The 22,373-nt window shown below is 40.9% G+C and overlaps 1 protein-coding gene across 2 annotated transcripts in view; it reads left to right on the top strand.

The window, feature by feature from the left end:
- The window catches only part of TGM6 (transglutaminase 6), a 53,289-nt gene extending 31,587 nt beyond the window's left edge, over positions 1 to 21,702 (top strand). The window contains exons 10-13 of one of the 2 annotated variants that reach the window (XM_002830117.2): positions 6,130 to 6,471; positions 19,325 to 19,479; positions 19,772 to 19,905; positions 21,439 to 21,702. In XM_002830117.2, the coding sequence (XP_002830163.1) occupies positions 6,130 to 6,471; positions 19,325 to 19,479; positions 19,772 to 19,905; positions 21,439 to 21,592 (785 nt within the window). In that variant the 3' untranslated portion in view covers positions 21,593 to 21,702. The remainder of the gene's footprint in view (positions 1 to 6,129; positions 6,472 to 19,324; positions 19,480 to 19,771; positions 19,906 to 21,438) is intronic. The other variant, XM_002830118.2, reaches the window with a different exon arrangement.
- Positions 21,703 to 22,373: the final 671 nt, after the last annotated feature.

Below are 22,373 nucleotides of genomic sequence, written 5' to 3'. Positions count from 1 at the left end.
GTATTATCCTGATACCAAAACCAGATGACATCAGAAGAAAAGAAAACTACATATCTATCTCCCTTATGAATGTGAAAGCAAAAATCAACAATGAAAGCAAAAATTCATGAATATGAAATGAATTCAGTTTACTGATAAACTGAATTCAGCAACATATAAAAAAGATTATATGCCATGAGCAAGTGGGATTTATTCCAGTAATACAAGATGGGTTTAACATTGAAAATCAGCTAACATAATACACCGTATCAATAGAAAAAAGGACAAAACAGCATAATCATCTCAATAGATGCAGAAAAGGCATTTGACAAAATCTCATATCCCTTTATGATAAAAAAAAAACACTCAACAAATTAAGAATAGAAGTAAACTTCCTCAGTCTGATAAGTCACCTATAAAAAAGCCACAGCTAAAATGATACTTAATAGTGAAACATTGAACATTTACACCCCAAAATCAGGGACAAGACCAAGATGTCCTTTTTTGCCACATTGATTCATCATTTTTATGGAAGTACTAGTTAAGGAAATTAAGCAAGAAAAAGAAATACATATCTTTTTAAAAATTGTATTGGGAAAACTGGATATCTATGTGCAAAAGACTGAAGTTAGACTCTTACATTATATAGAAAACTTAACTGAAAATGGATCAAAGGTCTAAATGTGTGAGCTAAAATTATAAAACTCTTAGAAAAAAACATAGGAGAAAAGTTTCATGATGTTGGATTTGCCACTAATGTCTTGAATATGTTGCCAAAATATTTAATCAAAATATTAAAAATAGAATTATCATACAATCCAGCAATTCAACTTCTAGGTATATGCCCAAAAGAATTGGAAGCAGGACCTCGAAGAGATATTTGTACACCCATGTTCAGAGCAGCATTATTCAAAATAGCCAAAACATCTACAGCCATACCACCCTGAATGCACCCAATCTCATCAAAATGGCCAAAAGGTAAAAGCAACCCAAGTGTCCATCACTGAATGAATGAATGAACAAAATGTGGTATATACATACAATGGAATATTATTTAGCCTTAAAAAGAAAGAAAATACCAACAAATGCTGGATGAAACTTGAGGACATTATGCCAAGTGAAATAAGCCAGACATGAAAGAACAAATATTCTATGATGCCGCTTATATCTATGAAGTACCTAGAGTAGCCAAACTCATACAGACAGAAAGTAGAATGGTGATTGCCAGGGGCTAAGATCTGGGGAGAATGGGCATTATTGTTTATTAGGCACAGAGTTTCAATCAAGATGAAAAGAGCTCTGGATAGATGGTAGTGATGGTTTCACAACAATATGAATGTACTTAATGACACAGAAGTGTACACTTAAAAATGGTTAAGATGGTAAATTTTATGTTATATGTATTTTATCACAATTTTTAAAATAAAAAGAAAGAAGACAAAAGAAGAGAGGGAGGAAGAGAGGGAGGAAGAAATGGAAATAGAGAAATTTCCAAATTGGAAAGAAATTTGCACAAGACATAATTTTGTATATGTAAAATCCTAAGGAATCCATTAAAAAGCTATTAGAGATGATAAACAAGTTCAGCAAGTTTGCAGAACACAAGATCAATACACAAAAATTAATCATATTTCTAGATACCAGCAATGAATAATCCAAAAATGAAATTAAGAAAATAAATCTGTTTACAATAGCATCAAAAAGAATAAAATACTTAGGAATAAATTCAACAAAAGAAGAGCAAGATTTATATGTTAAAACTACAAAACATTGTTGAAAGAAATTAATGATCTAAATAAATGAAAAGGCATCCCATTTTCATGGATCGAAAGGGTTTATATTGTTAAAATTGCAACACTCTCAAAATTGACCTACAGACTCAACAAAATCCTATCAAAGTTACAGCTGAGTTATTTTTCCCAAAATTAGCAACCTGATCATAAAATTCATTTGGAAATGCAAGGGAACCCCAAATAGCCCAAACAATCTTGAAAAAGAAGTTGGAGTGTTCATACTTCCCAAATTCAAAACTTACAGCCAGGCATGGTGGCTTATGTCTGTGATCCCAGCACTTCAGGAGGCCAAGTCAGGAGACTCCCTTCAGTTCAGGAAATCTCCCTTCAGGCCAGCTGGGCAACATGGATGACTTCATCTCTACAAAAAATTTTAAAAATTAGCTGAGTGTGGTGGCATGGCTACCAGCTACTCAAGGAGGCTGAGGTGGGAGGATTGCTTGAGCCTGGGAGGTTGAGGTTGCAGTGAGCCTGTACTCCAGCCTGGTTGACAGAGTGAGATTCTGTCTCAAAAATAAACAGACAGACAAAAATTACAACAGATATACAGTAACCCAGACTGTGTGATACTGGCATGAGAATGGACATATAGATCAAAGAAATTGAACTGAGAGTCAAAAAATAAACCCTTAAAATTATGTTCAATTGATTCTACAATGCTTGATTCTACAAGCGTGTCAATGGAGAAAGAATAAGAATATCTTTTAACAAATGGTGTTGGGACCACTGTATATCTCCACATGCAAAAGAATGAAGTTGTTACACCCCACTGGTTACATGAAAAATTTTAAAAAAGGAAAATAAAAAGAATGAAGTTGGCCTCCTATCTCACATGATACACAAAAATTTCTCAAAATGGTTTATAGACTTACATGTGAGAGCTAAAACTATAAAACTTTTGGAAGAAAACATAGGAGTAAATCTTCATGATCTTGGGTTACACCAAGCCTTTTCAGAAACAACATCAAAAGCACAAGTAACAAAGGAAAAAATTGGACTTTATCAAAGTTAAAAACTTGTCCTGCAAACAGTACCATCAGGAAAGTGGAAAGATAGCCCATGGAACAGGAGAGAATATTTGCAAATTATGTATTGAATGGATAAAGCACTCTCATCTAGAATATATGTATATGCAACTCTTACAACTCAACCATAAAAAAAATAATTTTTTTTGAGAGCACCTGAAAGTCCAAGTGCTCCTCCCGCCTTGGCTTCTCAAGGTGCTAGGATTACAGGCATGAGCCACCATGCTTGGCCCATCCTAGCACCTTGAGAGGCCATGGCGGGAGGAGTACTTGAGGCTAGGAGTTCAAGACCAGCCTGGGCAACATAGCAAGACTCCATCTCTACAAAATAAAGAAATAAATAAATAATCCAATTTTAAAATGGCAAAGGATGTGAATGAACATTTCCCCAAGGACCATATACAAATGGCCAATAAGCACATAAAAAGATGCTTAACATCATTAAGTCATTAGGAAAATGCATGTCAAAACCACAATGAGATAGCACTTCACATCCACTAGAACTACTGTCATCAAAAAGACAGACAATTAGTGTTGGTGAAGATGTGGAGAAATTGAAACACTCATACATTGCTGGTGGAAATTTACAATTGTGCAGCCACTTTGGAAAACACTTTGACAGTTTCTCAAAATGTTAAACATAGTGTTATCATGACCCGGCAATTGCACTCCCAGCTACATTTCCAAGAGAATGAAAACAAACACCCACACAAAAACTTTACATGAATATTTATAGAAACGTTATTTAAAATAGATAAAAAGTAGAAACAGCTCAAATACCCATCAATAGATAAATAAAATGTATATCCATCCGGTGGAATACTAGTCAGAAATAAAAAGGAACGCGGTACTGATACATGCTACCTACAACGTGAACGAACCTTGAAAACATGATGTTAAGCGGAAAAATTTCACAAAAGACCACATGTTGTATGATTCCCTTTATATGAAATGTCCAGAATAGGCAAATTATGAATTATATTAGTGATTGCCTAGGGCTGGGGTTGGAGTGGGGAGGAATGGGAAGTGACTCCTGATGGTTACAGAATTTTTGGGAGGGGGTGACAAAAAGTTCTAAAATTAGATTGTGATGATGGGGTGCACAGTTCTGTGAACTACTAAGAAACATTGAATTGCACTCTTAAAATGGGTGAATTGTGTGTTATGGAATTATATCTCAATAAAGCTGTTAAAAAAATCAGGTGGTCAGAGAAGGCCTCCATGAGAAGGTGGCGTTACATTCTTTGGCAGGGAAATGAAACATTTTCATAGTAAAAATATATTGTACAGTAGCAGAACTCACATACATTTTAATAATAAAACATCGAATGTTAAAGAACCTTGGTGTTCACAGCAACACCAAGTGATCAGACCAGGGTCACACAGTATCAGGGTACCTTCAGGGGAGAGTGGTGTGAAGACCACATGCCACAGGTTTCAAACAGGGAAGGGGAACCATCAGAATTGGATTTTGGAATCATCAGAGTGGAAACAGAACTGGAATGGGATGGATCCTACATTCCCAGGAAGGGAGGGGACGTTCTTGATTATCGTGCTCAGTGCTTTGCTTGTGGGCCTCTTGTCCCCACTTTACAGATAGGAAAACTGAAGCTTGCAGGGACAGAGTAATGAAAACAGTAATAAAAGCTCACACACTGACTTCATGGTGAGGCGGTTTGTATGGTGGTCTGATGGGGGAAGAGAGATGAGAGAAGAGGACAGATTCCAGAGCCTAAGGAGGATGCTCAGCAGGACCTGGTGAGGGCTCTGTTGTGAGTGATAAAGGTGAGAGAAGAGTCAAGAACACCCCCAGGCTTCTGGCTTGTACACCTGGGCTCATGGCTGCACCACTGGCTGGGATGAGGAATGCTGCTGGGCAGTTGGTGGATTTGGTTGGATTTGAGGCACCTGTGAGACACCTGGGGGGTGCTGTCCAGTTCCTTGTATTGTTCTGGAGCTCAAAAGAGAGGTCTGTGCTAGCAGTGGGGAAAGTGGTGTATCAGGGGCCCTAAACTCTCAAGTCTACAGAAGCCCCACCGACAGAACCCCGTGAGTGAGAATTACAGGGTGAGGATCATGGACAACCAGAGAGTGCATTCCCTCTAGGGGGGATGCTATTGCTCAACTCTAGACTGATATAGGACATGCAGGCTTAGCCCAGGAGGGTTCCTGGCATCACCCAGGAAAGAATTTAAGGATGAACCAGTGGTGTTAGCAACTTTTCTTAAAGCAGCAGTGTGCAGCAACAGCAAAGGTGCTGCTCCTTGTGGGCCAGGGCTACCCCATAGGCAGTATGCCCAGCATAGCAGCTCTGGGTGACAGAGTGAGATCCTGTCTCAAAAACAAACAGACAAACAAAAAGTACTACAAATATACAGAAACCCCGACAGTGTGATATTGGCATAAGAAGGGACATAGACATCAAAGAAATTGAACTGAGAGTCCAAAAAGAAGCCCTTAAAATTATGTTCAATTGGTTTCTACATGGGTGTCAAGAAAATTCAACGGAGAAAGAATAAAAATAGTCTTGTCAACAAATGGTGTTGGGACTGCTGTATATCCACATGCAAAAGAATGAAGTTGTTATACCCTACAGTTTTGTAATCATATTTATACTCAGTTTTAATTACATGCAAATTAAAGGGCAGATTATGCAGAAATTTTTAGGAAAAGGGTGGTAACTTCCAGGTGATTGCCTTGAAAAGGGGTAGTAAGTTCTGGGTGTTACGATAGCACTGGTGGGCATGTCTTATAGAGAAGCGCTTTTGCCTCCTCCCTGTTTCCATTTGTCTTTAATCTAGTCCTGAGTTTGAGCCCCAACTCCGGAGTCAAGTCCCGCTTCCTGCAAGACCATTATTGCCATGTAGACAGTGGTAAGGGAGCATAAATGGAATTTGGAGCTTTACTGCCTGTTCAAGTCCCAGCTCCCTCACTTACCACATAAGCTGTGTGATTGAGGAGTTACTTTACTTCTCTGTGTCTCGGCTTCCTTGTCTGTTAAATGTGGGTGATGACAATACCTCTGTAGTACCTCCTAGAGAAAAAAAATATAGCACCAAGTGCTATAGTACACATAGCAAATCTGCAAAAGTGCTAGCTATCATTATTATATGAGGCTTTTGACCCAGCTGTCAGAGAAGCTGGAAATTTGCATTTTTATGTGAAATTTCCTGGCAACTGATTTAAAATTTTATTTACATAGAGAATCAAACACAAGGCATGTGGCGCCGGTGTGCGTATGGCTCTTGAACTGCCAGTTTGACTTCCACGAGCCATGGTAAATTAAAGGAGCAAGCGGGTGCCTGCCGCTGACGTTGTGTGATGCCCTGCAGGGTCCCGGAAAGAGAGGCAGGTGTACAGCAAGGCGGTGAAGAGGCTGTTCAGCATGGAAGCCTCTGGAAGGAGAATCCGGATCCGCAGGGCTGGGGGGCGCTGTCTCTGGCGTGACAACCTCCTGGAGCCCGCCACCAAGCCCAGCATCGCTGGCAAGTTCAAGGTGCTAGAGCCTCCCATGCTGGGCCACGACCTGAGACTGGCCCTGTGCTTGGCCAACCTCACCTCCCGGGCCCAGCGGGTGAGGGTCAACCTGAGCGGTGCCACCATCCTCTACACCCGCAAGCCAGTGGCAGAGATCCTGCATGAATCCCACGCCTTGAGGCTGGGGCCACAAGAAGGTAAGTGTACCCTGGCTTGGTGGAATCAGGCCAAGCCACCTCCTTTTTCAGGAGGGTTGCAGAGGTCAGGGGGATTTCCCAGGACTGCATTCATCCCCAGGAAGGAAGGGGACATTCTTGAGCATTGTGCTCAGTGCCTTGCCTCTTGTCCCAACTTTACAGATGAGAAAACTGAGACTCGGAGGGGCAAAACAATAATAACAGTAATGCAAGTCCACATGCATCTGGTGGCAATCTGATGAAGATGTGATTTATAGTTTCTATTTTTTTAATTAGAATGAATTTTTACACACCAAATAAATACAGGCTGGGGGTATTTCAGCATATATGGAATATGCCATGCATTACTTTTCTAAAATCCAAAAAAATTCTGGAGCCCATTTGGCTCCAGGTGTTCTGTGGGAGAGGGCTGGACTGGTAACAGATGGTTTTCTTTGTTTTGGTTTTCGGGTTTTTTTGAGACAGTGTCTCGCTCTGTCACCCAGGCTGGAGTGAAGTGGTGTGATCTTAGCTCACTGCAACCTCCACCTCCCGGGTTCAAGGGATTCTCTTGCCTCAGCCTCCTGAGTAGCTGGGACTACAGGCATGCACCACCACACCCAGATAATTTTTGTATTTTTAGTAGAGAAGGGGTTTCACGATGTTGCCCAGGCTGGACTCAAGTGATCTGCCTGCCTTGGCCTCCCAAAGTGCTGGGATGACATGCTTGAGCCACGGCACCGGGCCAGAGATGTTTATTAAGTGCTTAAATGTGTCAAGCCCTGTCCCAAGAATTCTGCATGTGACAGCATAATCCCTCCAGCCACCTTGTGTGTGGTACTAGTGCTAGCTCCATCTTTGAAAGGAGAAAACTCACACCAAGAAAGGTGAAGTCACGAGTTCAGAGTCACACAGTCAGTGTGCATAGTTGCAGGACCCAAATCCAGGCAGTCTGGCATGAGAGACACACTCCTGACCAAGACCAGGAAGGGGCAAAGCCAGGGTTCAAGGCTAGGAACGTTGACCACAGTGCACATTTACTCAGCTGATGCAATTGCTTGACTTCAGGTTATGGAGTGGTCAGGTCAGCCCACACCAAATATGCTCAACACACCTAATGGTACATTTGCCTACAATTTATCCTTAGTATTTCATAGCAGAAGAGAGTGGCTTCAGTCTTTTTAAAGGTTTTTGTATTTTTTTAACTGACCTTATTCCAACTGTTTCTTAAAAAATATATTGAGGCCAGGCACGGTGGCTCACGCCTGTAATCCTAGCATTTTGGGAGGCCAAGGCAGGCGGATCACGAGGTCAGGAGATCAAAACCATCCTGGCTAACACGGTGAAACCCCATCTCTACTAAAAATACAAAAAAATTAGCCGGGCATGGTGGCACACGCCTGTAGTCCCAGCTACTCGAAAGGCTGAGGCAGGAGACTCACTTGAACCCGGGAGGCTAAGGTTAAAGGATTTTTTTCGTGATCCTTGAACACATAGCACTTCATGGATGATTTATTAAATGTATCCTCTTTGATTATTCTTACACTTTTTTCCTAGTCTGTCTGTCTTTTTGCCCATATCTCCCTCTCCATCTGTCTCTCCTTCCCTGTCTTTCTGTCTCTTTCCCTTTGGCTTTTTCATCTATCTCTCTATCTCTCCTCTCTCTCTCTCTCTCAGTCTATCTCTGTATTTCTATCTCTCCTTTGCCTCTCTCTCCTTTCACATACTTTCTGAATTCTAAGGATTCAATTAAACAAAGAAATTGTTGCTCTGGGCCAGTTTCTGGTAAGTGAAGCTTGTGGATTTTCACAGGGTGTGAAAATGTATGAAGGAGGTGTCACACTTTTTTAGCTTTTTTTGTCATTTATTTTTCACAAAGTCTAAATCACAAAATAACACTTCATCATAAAATTTTAATTAACATACACTTCCCTCTGGCTTTTAGCAATTTTTTTCATATTAAAAGTAATACATATTCATAAAAATTTGGAAAGCAAAAGAGAAAAATCACCTATGATTCTACCACCCACCTGCAAACTGTTGATGTATTTTACTTCCAAATCTTTAAAGCCTGTTTGCTTTCTGAAAGACAGTTCTGCTTAAATATTACAAATACTCATTAATGCCCTGCTCTTTTCATATTACATTGTATTTTAAATATTTTTATAAGCTCCTCACAAACATCATTTTAATAGAGGTTTAAATAAATAGAATTTAATAGATTTTTAATAAATATATGGTGACCTATCTTTTCTTTTAGGTAGTTATCAGCTTATTGCTATTAAAAATAACACTAAACTTTTGTTTAATTTATCTACAGAGTGTCAGGCAAGCAAGTGAACATTCTGAGGCAAAAAGAAATCATTTTTTTTCCTCTGGATTTTGCACTTTTGTTAGACTATATCACAAAAGTGAAATTCTTGGGCCAGGCTCAGTGGCTCACGCCTGTAATCCCAGCACTTTGGGAGGCCAAGGCAGGTGGATCACAAGGTCAGGAGATCGAGACCATCCTGGCTAACACAGTGAAACCCCGTCTCTACTAAAAATACAAAAAAATTAGCCGGGCGTGGCGGCGTGCACCTGTAGTCCCAGCTACTCAGGAGGCTGAAGCAGGAGAAAGGCGTGAACCCGGGAGGCAGAGCTTGCAGTGAGCCGAGATCGCACCACTGCACTCCAGCCTGGGCGACAGAGCGAGACTCTTGTCTAAAAAAACAAAAAAAAAGTGAAATTCTTTGGCCAAATGATAGACTATTAAAACATATAATTTATTAAATTATTAGGTTTTTAAGTAGTTTTAGGTTTTCAGAAAACTTTGAGTGGGAAGTACAGAGAGTTCCCATATCCCTGCCTACACCACGCCTCTCCCCGTTATTAACATCTTGCTTTAGTGCGGTACATTCGTTACAATTAACGAGCCAACATTCACACAGTATTATTAACTAAAATTCATAGTTAATATTAGGGTTCACTCTGTGTTGTGCATTCTATGGCTTTTGACAAATGTATAATGGCATGTATCTAACATTCCACTATCACACAGAATAGTTTCACCCCCCCAGTATCCCCATGTTCCACCTATGTGCCCCACCTATTCATCCCTCCCTCCCTTGCCTGAACCCCCAGTGACCACTGATCTTTTTACTGTCTCCATACTTTTGCCTGTTTCATGGTGTCATCTAGTTGAAATCATACGGTATAATTAAGCTTTTTCAGATTGGTTTCTTTCACTTAGCAATATGCATTTAAGGATCCCTTATGGTTTTTGTGTCTTGATAGATCATTTCTTCCTATTGCAAAATAGTATTCCATTATATGGATGTACACAGTTTATCCATTCACCTACTGAAGGACATCTTGGTTGATTCCGAGTTTTGGCAATTATGAATAAAGCTGCTGTAAACATCCTTATGCAGGTTTTTGTGTGGGCTTGAGTTTTTATTTTTATTTATTTATTTATTTATTTTGAGACAGAGTCTCTCTCTGTCACCAGGCTAGAGTGCAGTGGTGCGATTTTGGCTCACTGCAACCTCCACCTCCCGAGTTCAAGTGATTCTCCTGCCTCAGCCTCCCGAGTAGCTGGGATTACGGGCACACACGACCACACCTAGCTAATTTTTGTATTTTTAGTAAAGACAGGGTTTCACCGTGTTGGCCAGGATGGTCTTGATCTCCTGACCTCGTGATCCACCTGCCTCGGCCTCCCAAAGTGCTGGGATTACAGGCGTGAGCCACCACGCCTGGCCCGAATTTTAAATTCTTTAGATAAATACCAAGGAGCACACTTGCTGGATCTTATGGTAAGAGTATGTTTTGGTAAGAAACTGACAAACTGTCTTCCAAAGTGGCTGTATCATTTTGAATTCCCACCAGGAATATATGAGAATTCCTGTTGTTTCCTATTCTATCCAGCAGATGGTATTGTGTGTTTTGGATTATTGACATTGTAATAGGTGTGTAAAAGTATATCAGCGTTTACTGTTCACTAATGACATATGACATTGAGTATCTTTCCATATACTTATTTGACATCTGTATCTCTTCTTTGGTGAGGTGTCCAGATCTTTTGCCCCTATTTTAATTGGGTTGTTCATTTTCTCATTGCTGGTTTTTAAAAGGTCTTTGTGTATTTTGGATAACAGTCTTTTATTGGATGTCTTTTGCAAACATTTTCTCCCAGTCTGTGTCCTCTCTTCTCAGTCTCTTCACAGTATTTTTTGCAGAGCAGAGTTTTTAGTTATAATAAAGTCCAACTTATCAATTTTTTCTTTCATGGATCATGCCTTTGGTATTGTATCAAAAAAAAATAGCGGCTGGATGTGGTGGCTCATGGCGGTAATCCCAGCACTTTGGGAGGCTGAAGCAGGTGGATCACTTGAGATCAGGAGTTTGAGACCAGCCTGGCCAACATGGTGAAACCCCATCTCTACTAAAAATACAAAAAGTAGCTGGGTGTGGTGGTGGGTGCCTGTAATCCCAGCTACTCGGGAGGCTGAGGCAGGAGAATCGCTTGAACCCGGGAGGCGGAGGTTGCAGTGAGCCAAAATCACGCCACTGCACTCCAGCCTAGGTAATAGAGCAAGACTCCATCTCAAAAAAAAAAAAAAATTACCAATCTCAGGTCATCTAGATTTTCTCCCATGTTATCTTTAAGAGTTCCGTAGTTTTGCATTTTACATTTAGGTCAATGATTCAGTTTAGTAAATTTTGTAAAGAATGTAAGTCCTGTGTCTAGATTGTTTTTCCCCGTGTGGATATCCAGTTGCTTCAGCACCACTTGTTGACTATCTTTTCTCCATTGTTATTTCCTTTGCTACTTTGTCAAAGATCAACTGACTATATTTGTGCAGGTCTATTTCTGAACTCTCTTCTATTCCATTGATCTAGAGGCATACCCCAGAGATATTGCAGGTTTGGTTCCAGACCACCACAATAATAGGAATATTGCAATAAAGCAAGTCACACAAATGTTTTGGCTTCCCAGTGCATATAAAAGTTATGTTTACATTATACTGTAGTCTATAAAGTGTGCAATAGCATTATTTCTTTTAAAAAAATATGCATCTTAATTTTAAAATACTTTATGGCTATAAAATGCTAACAATCGGGGCCAGACACAGGTGGTGCATACCTGTAATCCCAGCACTTTGGGAGGCTGAGGCAGAAGGATCACTTGAGCTCAAGAGCTCAAGACCAACCTGGGCAACATGGTGAAACTCCATCTCTACAAAAAAAAAAAAAAAAGAAAGAAAGAAAACAAAAAAATTAGCCAGGCATGGTGGTACACACCTGTTGTCTCAGCTACTCAGAAGCGAGGTGGGAGGATCACTTGAGCCCAGGAGGTCAAGGCTGCAGTGAGCTGAGATCCTGCCACTGCACTCCAGCCTGGGTAACAAAGGGGGACTCTTTCTCAAAAAAAAAAAAAGTTAACAATCTGAACCTTCACTGAGTCATAATCTTTTTGCTGGTGGAAGGTCTTGCCTCAATGTTGATGGCTGCTACCTTAGTTTATAAAGCAGTGGCAGGGTTTGAGAGGATTGACTCCAAGTTTGAAAGAAGTTCTACAGTGAGTAAAATGCTATCAAACACCATCACAACACTACTACCTGATCAGGGTAGTGGTTGCCAAAGGTTGGGGTGGTTGTGGCAATTTCTTAAAATAAGACAACAATGAAATTTGCCACATTGAATGACTTTCTTCCTTTCACGAAGGATTTCTCTGTAGTATGCGATGGTGTTTGATAGCATTTTACTCACAGTAGAACTTCTTTCAAACTTGGAGTCAATCCTCTTAAACCCTGCCACTGCTTTATCAACTAAGTTTATGTAATATTCAAAATCTTTTGTTGCCATTTCAACAATGTTTAGAGCATCTTCACCAGGAGTAGATTCCATCTTTGAAAAACACTTTATTTGCTCACACATAAGAAGCAACTCTTCATCTGTTCAAGTTTTACCATCAGATGGAGCAATTCAGTCACATCTTTAGGTTGCACTCTAATTCTCTTGCTGTTTCCACCACATCATCAGTGACTTCCTGCACTGAAATCTTGAATCCCTCAAAGTCATCCATAAGAGTTGGAATCAACTTCTTTCCAACTCCTATTAATGTTGATATTTTTACCTCCTCCCATGAATCATGAATAACTAAATGGTGTCTAGAATGGTGAATCTTTTCCAGGAGGTTTTCAATTGGCTTTGCCCAGATTCATTAGAGGAATCACTATCTACGGCAGCTATGGCTTTATGAAATGTATTTCTTAAATAAAAAGACTTGAAAGTTAAAATTACTCCTTGATTCATGGTCTGCAGAATGGATGTTAACAGGCTTGAAAATAACATTAATCTCATTGTACACGTCCATCAGAGTTCTTGAGTGACTAGGTGCATTGTCAATGAGCAGTAATACTTTGACAGGAATCTTCTTTTCTGATCAGTAGGTCTCAACTGTTGGCCTAAAATATTCAGTAAACCATGCTATAAACAGATGTGCTATCGTCCTGGCTTCATTGTTCCTTTATGGACCACAGGCAAAGTAGATTTAGCATAATTCTTAAGGGCCCTAGGATTTAGAAATGGTAAATGGGCATTGGCTTCAACTTAAAGTCACCAGCTGCATTAACTCCTTAATGCACAGTGTCAGCCTGTCCTTTGAAGCTTTGAAGCCAGGCATTGACTTCTGTCCAGCTATGAAAGTCCTAGATGGCATCTTCTTCCAATATAAAGCTATTTTTTCTACATTAAAAAATCTGTTGTTTTATGTAGCCATCTTCACCAGTGATCTTAGCTAGAGTCTCTGCATAACTTGCTGTTGCTTCTACATCAGCACTTGTTGCTTCAGCTTGCACTTTTATGTTATAGAGATGGCTTCTTTCCTTAAACCTTATGAACCAACCTGTGCTAGCTTCAAACTTGTCTTCTGTAGCTTCCTAATGTCTCTCAATCCTTATAGAATTGAAGAGAATCAGGACCTTGCTCTGGATTAGGCTTTGGCTTAATGTAATGTTATGGCTGCTGTGATCTTATATGGAGATGACTAAAACTTTCTCCATATTAGCAATAAGGCTATTTTGCTTTCTTATCATTCCTATGTCACTTTTAGTTTCCTTCAAGAGTAGCACTTTTAATTTCCTTCAAGAACTTTCCCTTTGCATTCAAAACCTTGCTATTTGGCACAAGAACCCTAGCTTCTGGCCCATCTTGGCTTTCTATGTGCCTTCCTCACTAAGCTATCATTTCTAGCTTTTGATTTAAAGTGAAAGACATATAACTCTCATTAACTTGAACACCTAGAGGCCATTGTAGGTTTATTAATTGGCCTAATTTCAATATTGTTGTGTATCCAGGAATAGGGAGGCCTGAGGGAAGGGAGAGAGATGGGGAAATGGCCAGTGAGTGGAGCAGTCAGAACTCACACAACATTTATCAATTAAGTTCAACATCTTACAGGGCATGGTTTGTGGTGCCAGCAAACAGTTACAATAATAGCATCAAAGATCACTGATCAAGGGCTGGGAACAGGGGCTCACATATGTAATCCCAATCCCAATCACTTTTGGAGGCCAAAGTGAGAGAATTGCTTGAACCTAGGAGTTTGAGACCAGCTTGGGCAACACAGCAAAACCCCGTATTTACAAAAAATTAAAATAAAAAATATATGCTGGGTGTGGTGGCATGCTTCTATAGTCCTAGCTACTTGGAGTCTGAGGCAGGAGGATTGCTTGAGCCCAAGAGTTGGAAGTTTGCAGTGAGCTATGATCACACCACTGCACCTACAGCCTGGGTGACAGGGCAAGACCTTGTCTTAAAGAAAAAAAAAAAAGATCACTGATCATAGAAGCAAACACACGCTCTTGGAAAAAATGGCTCTTATAGACTTGCCTGACTCAGGGTTGCCACAAACCTTCAATTTGTAAAAAATGCAATATCTGCAAAGTACAATAAAATGAAGCACAATAAAATAGGGTATGCCTGTCTTTGTCCATTTTTTCACTAATACCACACTGTCTTGATTATTGTACCTTTATAGTAAATCTTGAAGTCAGGTAGTGCTAGTCCTCTAACTTTGTTCCTCTCCTTCAATATTGTACAATTGTACAATTGTATTGACTACTCTGGGTCTTTTGCCTCTTGACATAAACTTTTTTATGTCATGGCTCTTTAAAAAAATCTTAACTGATATATCATAATAGTACATATTTTGTGGGTACACATATTTTGATACATGTATAGAATGTGTAACAATGAAATCAGGGTAACTGGGATATCTATCACCTTATACATTTATCTGTATCTTTTCTTTGTGTTCAAAACAATACAATTTATTTATTCTAACTATTTAGAAACATACCATAAATCACTATTAATATAATTTCCCTACTGTATTATGAAATATTAGAACTTATTCTTTCTAACTATCTTGTACCCATTATCCGACTTCTCTTCATTCCTGCCTCTCACCCACACATAAAGTTTGGAATCAGTTTGTCAATATCCACAAAATAACTTCTTCAGATTGCATTGAATCTATAGATCAAATTAGGAAAAATTGACATTTTGACAATATTGAGCCTTTCTATCCATGAACATGGAATATCTCTCCGTTTATTTAGTTCTTTGATTTCTTTCATCACAGTTTTACAGTTCTTCTTGTGTAGATCTTGTAAGTATTTTGTTAAATTAATGCCTAAGAATTCCATTTTTGGTGGTGCTAACATAAATGGTATTATGTTTTTAATTTTAATTTCCAATTGTTCATTGCTGGTATATACGAAAGTGATTGACTTCTGTATATTAGTAATCTTATACCCTGTATCCTTGCTATTACCACTCATTATTTCCAGGATTTTTTGTTTGTTGTTGTTGACAATTCTTTTGGATTTTCTACATAAACAATTATATCATATGTCAACAAAGACTGTTTTATTTCTTCCTTCCCAATCTGTATACATTTTATTCCCTTGTTTTGTCTTATTGCATTAGCTAGGACTTCCAATATGATGTTGAAAAGGAATAGTAAGAGGGGACATCCTTGCCTTGTTGCTAATCGTCACCATCAAGGACAATGTTTGCTGTAGGTTTTTTGTAGATGTTCTTTATCAAGTTGAGTAAATTCTTCCTGTATTCCTAGTTTGCTGAGAGCTTTATCAGGAATGGGTGTTGGATTTTATCAAATTCTTTTTCTGTATCTATTGATATGATCATGTTATTTTTTCCTGTTGATTTGATGGACTATATTAATTGACCTTTAATATTGACCCAGCCTTACATGCCTAGAATAAATCCCACTTGATCATAGCATGTAATTTTTTATACATTGTTGATTCAATTTATCAATATTTTGTGGAGAATTTTTGCATCTATGTTCATATTGGTCTGTAGTTTTCTTTTTCTTGCAATGTCTTTGTCTGGTTTTTGGCATTAAGGTAATGCTGGCCTCACAGAATTAATTAGATAGTATTTCTCTGCTTCCATTTTCTGGAAGAGATTGTAGAGATTTGCTATAATTTTTTTTCTTAAATGCTTGGTATAATTCACCAGTGAACCCATCTGGGATTAATGTGTTCTGGTTTGGAAGGTTATTAAGTACTGATTCCATTTTTTAGTAGATATAGGCCTATTCATGTTGTCTGTTTCTTCTTATGTGAGTTTTAGCAGATTTTTTCTTTCAGGAACTGGTCCCTTTCATCTAGGTTATCAAACCTGTGGGCATAAAGTTGTTCATAATATTCCTTTACTATCTGTTTTTTTCTAACTCTTCAAAGTTGTTACCTTTACTATCCTTTTAACGTCCATGGGATCTGTAGAGATGTCCTCTCTTGCATTTATCATATTAGTAACTTGTGCCTTCTCTCTTTTTTTTCTAAGTTAGCCTTGCTAGAGGCTTATTGGCTTTACTGATCTTTTCAAAGAACCAGCTTTTGGTTTTGCTGATTTTCTCTATTGATCTCTGATTTTCAATTTTACTGATTTCTGCTCTAATTTTTATCATTTCTTTTCTTCTGCTTAAGATGAATTTAACGTGGTCTCCTTTTTATAGTTTCCTAAAGCAGAAGTTTAGATTATTGGTTTTAGATCCTTCTTCTTTTCTATCATATGTATTGAATACTATAGACTTCTCTCTAAGCACTGCTTTTGCTGCATCCTACAAGTTTGTGTGTTGGGGGAGGGGTGTTTGTTTGTTTGTTTTGTTTTGCTTTTCAGACAGAGTCTCATTCCGTCACCCAGGCTGGAGTGCAGTGGCACAATCATGGCTCACTGTAGCCTCAACTTCCCGGGCTCAGGTGATTCTCCCTCCTCAGCCTCCCAAGTAGCTGGGACTACAGGCATGCGCCCACAAATTTTGATAAGTTGTAGTTTCATTTTCATTTACTTCGAAATACTTTTAAATTTCTCTTGAGACTTCTTCTTTGTCTCATGTGTTCTTCTTGAAGTGTGTTGTTTAATCTCTAGATATTTTAGATTTTTCAGCTCTCTTTCTGTCATTGATTTCCAGTTTGATTTCATTGTGTTCTGGGGGCATATATTGCATAATTTATATTATTTTAAACTTGTTAATTTGTCATTTATGCCACAGAATGTGATCAATTTTGGTGAATGCTCCGTGTGAGATTGAGAAGAATGTGTATCCTGCTGTTGTTGGATGCAATATTCTACAGATGTCAGTTACGCCCAGCTGAGTGACGGTGCTATTGAGAACCATTGTTCTAGGGAAAGGGGTCTTAGCTTTTATTAGATTGTTAGTGGAGTCTATGAGTCAGAGAACTTCAAAAAGCCCTGATGCAAACATTTTAAAGGGCTCCTTTTCTCCTCCTTTCTCCCAGGGTCTGAGCTGATGCCCAAAGCTCTGCTCATGTGTATCATATGGTGGCATATGATGGTTCTCATGCTGGAGACTGAGAATTTACATTTCTAACAAGTTCCCAGGTGACACTGATGCTGCCAGTCCTAGGACCACACTTGGAGAACCGTGGTCTATCACCATGCAAGGAGTAAATGATATAATGTGTATAAAGTATTTGGCATCATTCCTACTACCTAATGAACATTCAATTTATGATGTTTATTATCAGTGTTTTTGATATTATTATCAATAATAACACATTATCAATAAAATAATAAATCAATAAATCAATAAAATAAAAATAATAATACCCGCACATAGAATTGTTGTAAGGATTAAATAAGTCAATCTGTGAAAGCGCTTCCAAGTGCAGTACACTTTAATCCCTTAGTAAAAGTTAGCTTTTATAATTGTAATTATTATTGTTATTGTTATTGTTATTTTGAGATAGAGTCTCTCTCTGTCGCTCAGGCTGGAGTGCAGTGGTGCAATCTCAGCTCACTGCAACCTCCACCTCCTGGGTTCAAGCAATTCTCCTGCCTCAGCCTCCCAAGTAGCTGGGATTACAGGCACACATCACCAAGCCCTGCTAATTTTGTAAATTTTTTTAGTAGAGACAGAGTTTCAACATGTTGGTCAGGCTGGTCTCGAACTCCTGACCTCAGGTGATCCACCCGCCTTCGCCTCCCAAAGTGCTGGGATTACAGGCGTAAGCCACTGCACCCGGCCTATACTTATTATTTATTACTGTTATTGTAACAAAGTTTCTTCCAATAATGACCTACTGAACTAAGGGAGCCCATGAAACAAAATCATACTTTAACATGTGAATCGGCATACTGGCATTCAGGAGAATCTACGATATTCAAAGCCCTGGGGTAGCAGAGCACATGAGCCAAGTTGAGCCCTTTAAGGACTTTTCCATGAGTTAAAAACTCAGATGCCTTCAGAGTCAGGAAGAAAATAGAAATAAAAGAAACAGTGGGAGTAGAACAATAGGGAATGAGAGGGCCTGGGAGCAAACCAGAAAGAGCACATTGAACCTAAAAGAAAGAATATATAGTAGTCAGAAAAAAAAAATATATGGTCCGGGCACGATGGCTCACACCTGTAATCCCAGCACTTTGGGAGGCCAAGGCAAGCGGATCATGAGGTCAAGAGATCGAGACCATCCTGGCGAACATGGTGAAACCCCATCTCTACTAAGAATACAAAAATTAGTTGGGCGTGGTGGCATGTGCCTGTAGTCCCAGCCACTCAGGAGGCTGAGGCAGGAGAATTGCTTGAACCCAGGAGGTGGAGGTTGCAGTGAGCTGAGATCATGCCACTGCACTGCAACAGAGAGAGACTCCATCTCCAAAAAAAAAAAGACTGAGGTTTGTGGTGATCCATGCTTACAAGAAAAGAATACCTAAGTAGGATGTTTGTGACTGGTGAGAGGGAGACAGAGATGGCCAGGACCACAGGAGCTCAGAGAGCATGAGAGCACCGGGAGGAGGTGTCAGTGAAGACTTCCCTCAGTTGGTGGGGCTGACCAGGACTGGGCCTTCATGTAGGTGGCCATTTGGAAAAGTTGTCGAGAAATTGGCCTTACGGGATTGGAAGATTGAGGCATGCCTTTGGTCTTCCTCTTCTCTGCACCTAGCACATAGTAGGTGCTGAATAAACAGTGAAGGATGGGATGAATGGTTGATGGGCTGAGAGATTTCCATCTTGAATAAGTAGGGAAAGCTTGGAAACATCTCTGGGGGCTCTTGGAGAAATAATCTGGTATTGTGGTAGCTCCCTGACCTAAATTTGACTCCCACCTCATCTTAATTTCTTGGTTTACTTCCTATATGAGTTTGAACAGGAAAATACCCGCCCTGGGCCTTAGGTTTCTTCATTTGAGAAATGTGGAGAATAAAGTCTGTCTCAGAATGGTTGCAAGGACCAGAGAGAAAGGAGCTGTTAGTTGGGCATTCCCTTCCTTCTTCCCAGTGCTGTTGAAGAAAGACATCAAGCCCCAACTCCCACTTCTGCTTTCCCTTCCAGAGAAGAGAATCCCAATTACAATATCTTACTCTAAGTATAAAGAAGACCTGACAGAAGACAAGAAGATCCTGTTGGCTGCCATGTGCCTTGTCACCAAAGGAGAGAAGCTTCTGGTGGAGAAGGACATTACTCTAGAGGACTTCATCACCATCAAGGTGACCTCAGCCTGCATCTACCATGCTGTTCCTAGTGGCACCCACTCCCCAGAGCTGGGGGAGGGCGTCAGAAGCTGGGGGGTTTGTGCCTTTAACTCCAGCTTTAGCTCTCCAGGGTGGGAGGAGTGGGTTGGACATAAGGGGATGGGTGCAATAGTGGCATTCAGCAATGGGGTATATGGAGGCAGGGGTGGACATGACTAATGATCCATCCTCTAACTCAGCCAGGACCATCAGTTTCCTAGAGGGAGGAGGGGTAGGCGCAATTGCTCATGGGTGTTGTCCCCTTCAGGTTCTGGGCCCAGCCGTGGTGGGAGTGGCAGTTACAGTGGAAGTGACAGTAGTCAACCCCCTCTTAGAGAGAGTGAAGGACTGTGCGCTGATGGTGGAGGGCAGCGGCCTTCTCCAGGAACAGCTCAGCATCGAGTAAGTGCCAGCCTGGGGGACTGGCAGGGAATGGGGCTCCCTTCCTTATGGATGAGCCAGAGAGAAGTTGCCAGGGATGGGGGTTGTGGGAGATTCTGGACACCCCAGGAACCAGCCCACAGCCTATACATATCAGCCTTCATTCACTTATTTATTCCTTCATTCATTCAATCATTCATTTACTCAAATCATATAACTCATTCACTCAGTCATTCACTCATATCATTCATCCATACTTTCACTTATTTATCCATTTATTCACTCTCATTAATTTGCTCTCTTCCACTCATTCATTCATGCATTCTTCAATTTGCTTACTCATTTATTCACTCACTTGCTCATTTTTTCATTCACTTATTCCTACATTTATGCTTCACTCATTCATTCACACATGTTCCCATTAGTTCATGGATTTGTTTATTTACTTATTCATTGTCAACCATTAATTCACTCCTTCATTATTCTATTCATCCACTTGCTACTCATGTGGTCCTTGATTATACTGACCTGTGCTCTCGCCCATGTGTAATTGTTAGGAACTAAGATGTACAGAAGGCGTTTTGCCTGGAGAAGGGCTCTCAGATACAGATGGCCCTTCACATAAGGACAGTGTGATTTGTGAAAAAGATCTTGTCCAAGGTCTGAGGTAGCAAAAGCAGCCCTTAAGTGAGAGTGGGGCCAGGAAGAAGTTCCAGTGGAGCTGGTGTTTGAGCTGAGCCTTAAATGATGAATTTAAGCAGGATTAACTGAGGACTCCTGGTTCCCATGTGGAAGAGACAAAGAATGGGCAGGAGGAGGACAGGAGATTTTCAGGTATCATGAAGGATGGTTTGCCAGGCAAAGGTCTTGGTGTCGACACCTGATGGCTGGTGTTGTCAGGGAAGTTCTCCTGGAAGAAGACAACTTGATTTGGGCCTTGGGTGGATTGGAATAAGAAAGGCATCCTAGGTGGGAGGAACAGAGCAGATGAAAGCCCAGAGGAGGGAAGTTCAGGGCACAGACAGAAAACTAGCCTGGCTGGATAGGAGGAGTGCGGGTGGTAGAAGAGAAAATTAAATTGGAAACATGTTTTTTTGGTTGTTGTTTCTGTTTGTTTGTTTGTTTGTTTTTTAGACAGAGTCTCACTCTGTTGCCCAGGCTGGAGTGCAGTGGTGCAATCTTGGCTCACTGCAACCTCCCCCTCCCAGGTTCAAGCGATTCTCCCATCTCAGCTTCCTGAGTAGCTGGGATTACAGGTGTGCACCACCGTGCCCGGCTAATTTTTGTATTTTAGTAGAGGTGAGGTTTCACCATGTTGGCCAGGCTGGTCTCGAACTCCTGACCTCAGGTGATCCACCTGCCTCGGCCTCCCAGTGTGCTGGGATTACAGGAGTGAGCCAACGCACCTGGCCTGGAAACATGTTGATAAGGCTTGAATGTCAAGCCACAAGGTGAACTTGATCCTGAGGAGTCTGGGGAGCCGTGGATTGGCAGGCCAGACTCAGAATGGCAAGAGGACTGACAGTCTGCCTTTCTCCCCTCCTTTTCCTCCAGTGTGCCCACCCTGGAGCCTCAGGAGAGGGCCTCAGTCCAGTTTGACATCACCCCCTCCAAGAGTGGCCCAAGGCAGCTGCAGGTGGACCTTGTAAGCCCTCACTTCCCGGACATCAAGGGCTTTGTGATCGTCCATGTGGCCACTGCCAAGTGATGGATCATGAGGGACTGAGAGGGGTGGATTTGGCCCCTGTCCTCCTCCTGCCCATTCTTTGTCTCTTCCACATGGGAACCAGGAGGCCTCAGTTAATCCTGCTTCAACCTCTGCCCTACTTTGTAAACTTAGGCAAGTTCCTTCTCCTCCTGGGCCTCAGTTTACTCTTCTGTAAAATGAAGTGTTGCACTCAGCAATCCTTAAACTTTTGGACAACCATAGATGATGTAAGAACCTAGGGAGCCTCTCCAACCTTCATCTCTCACCGCCATGGCTGGGAGGCTGACAGACCCGAGCATCAGAGAAACCCTGGCCCACTCAGCTCTGCCATCTTCCGCCCTGCCAGCTCGCTGTCACCCTGGCTGACCCTTGGACTCTCCTTGCTTTTCAAATGCCCTGGCCACATCAAGAGCCAAGGATCCTCCCCACAGTCCTGACAGAGAACCCAAAAGTATCAGAGCTGGAACCTAACCATCCCTCAACACTCCCATTACAGAGAAGAAGGAAACTTACAGAGGCCACAGGGTGAGCTAGAGGCAGAGTTGAGGCCCGTGTGTGTGCCATTTATACCTCCTAAGTCCCGATCCTAAAAAGCATTAGATTTTAAGCAAAGGGAGATTTTCCCTCAGTGAAGACACAGGCCCAGGATCTGAGGGGCGACTGCTGCCTGGGATAATCTAAGAAGATAAAGGAAGGGCCCAAACTGGATTGCATTTCCCTAAAATCTGCAGCCCCAAATCTGAAGAGGGCCAGTGACTAACAGCACAAACAACAGCCAACA

This window comes from Pongo abelii, chromosome 21, assembly GCF_028885655.2.
Source record: "Pongo abelii isolate AG06213 chromosome 21, NHGRI_mPonAbe1-v2.0_pri, whole genome shotgun sequence".
Lineage (NCBI taxonomy): Eukaryota > Metazoa > Chordata > Mammalia > Primates > Hominidae > Pongo > Pongo abelii.
This window is presented reverse-complemented; position numbering and strand designations above follow the sequence as displayed.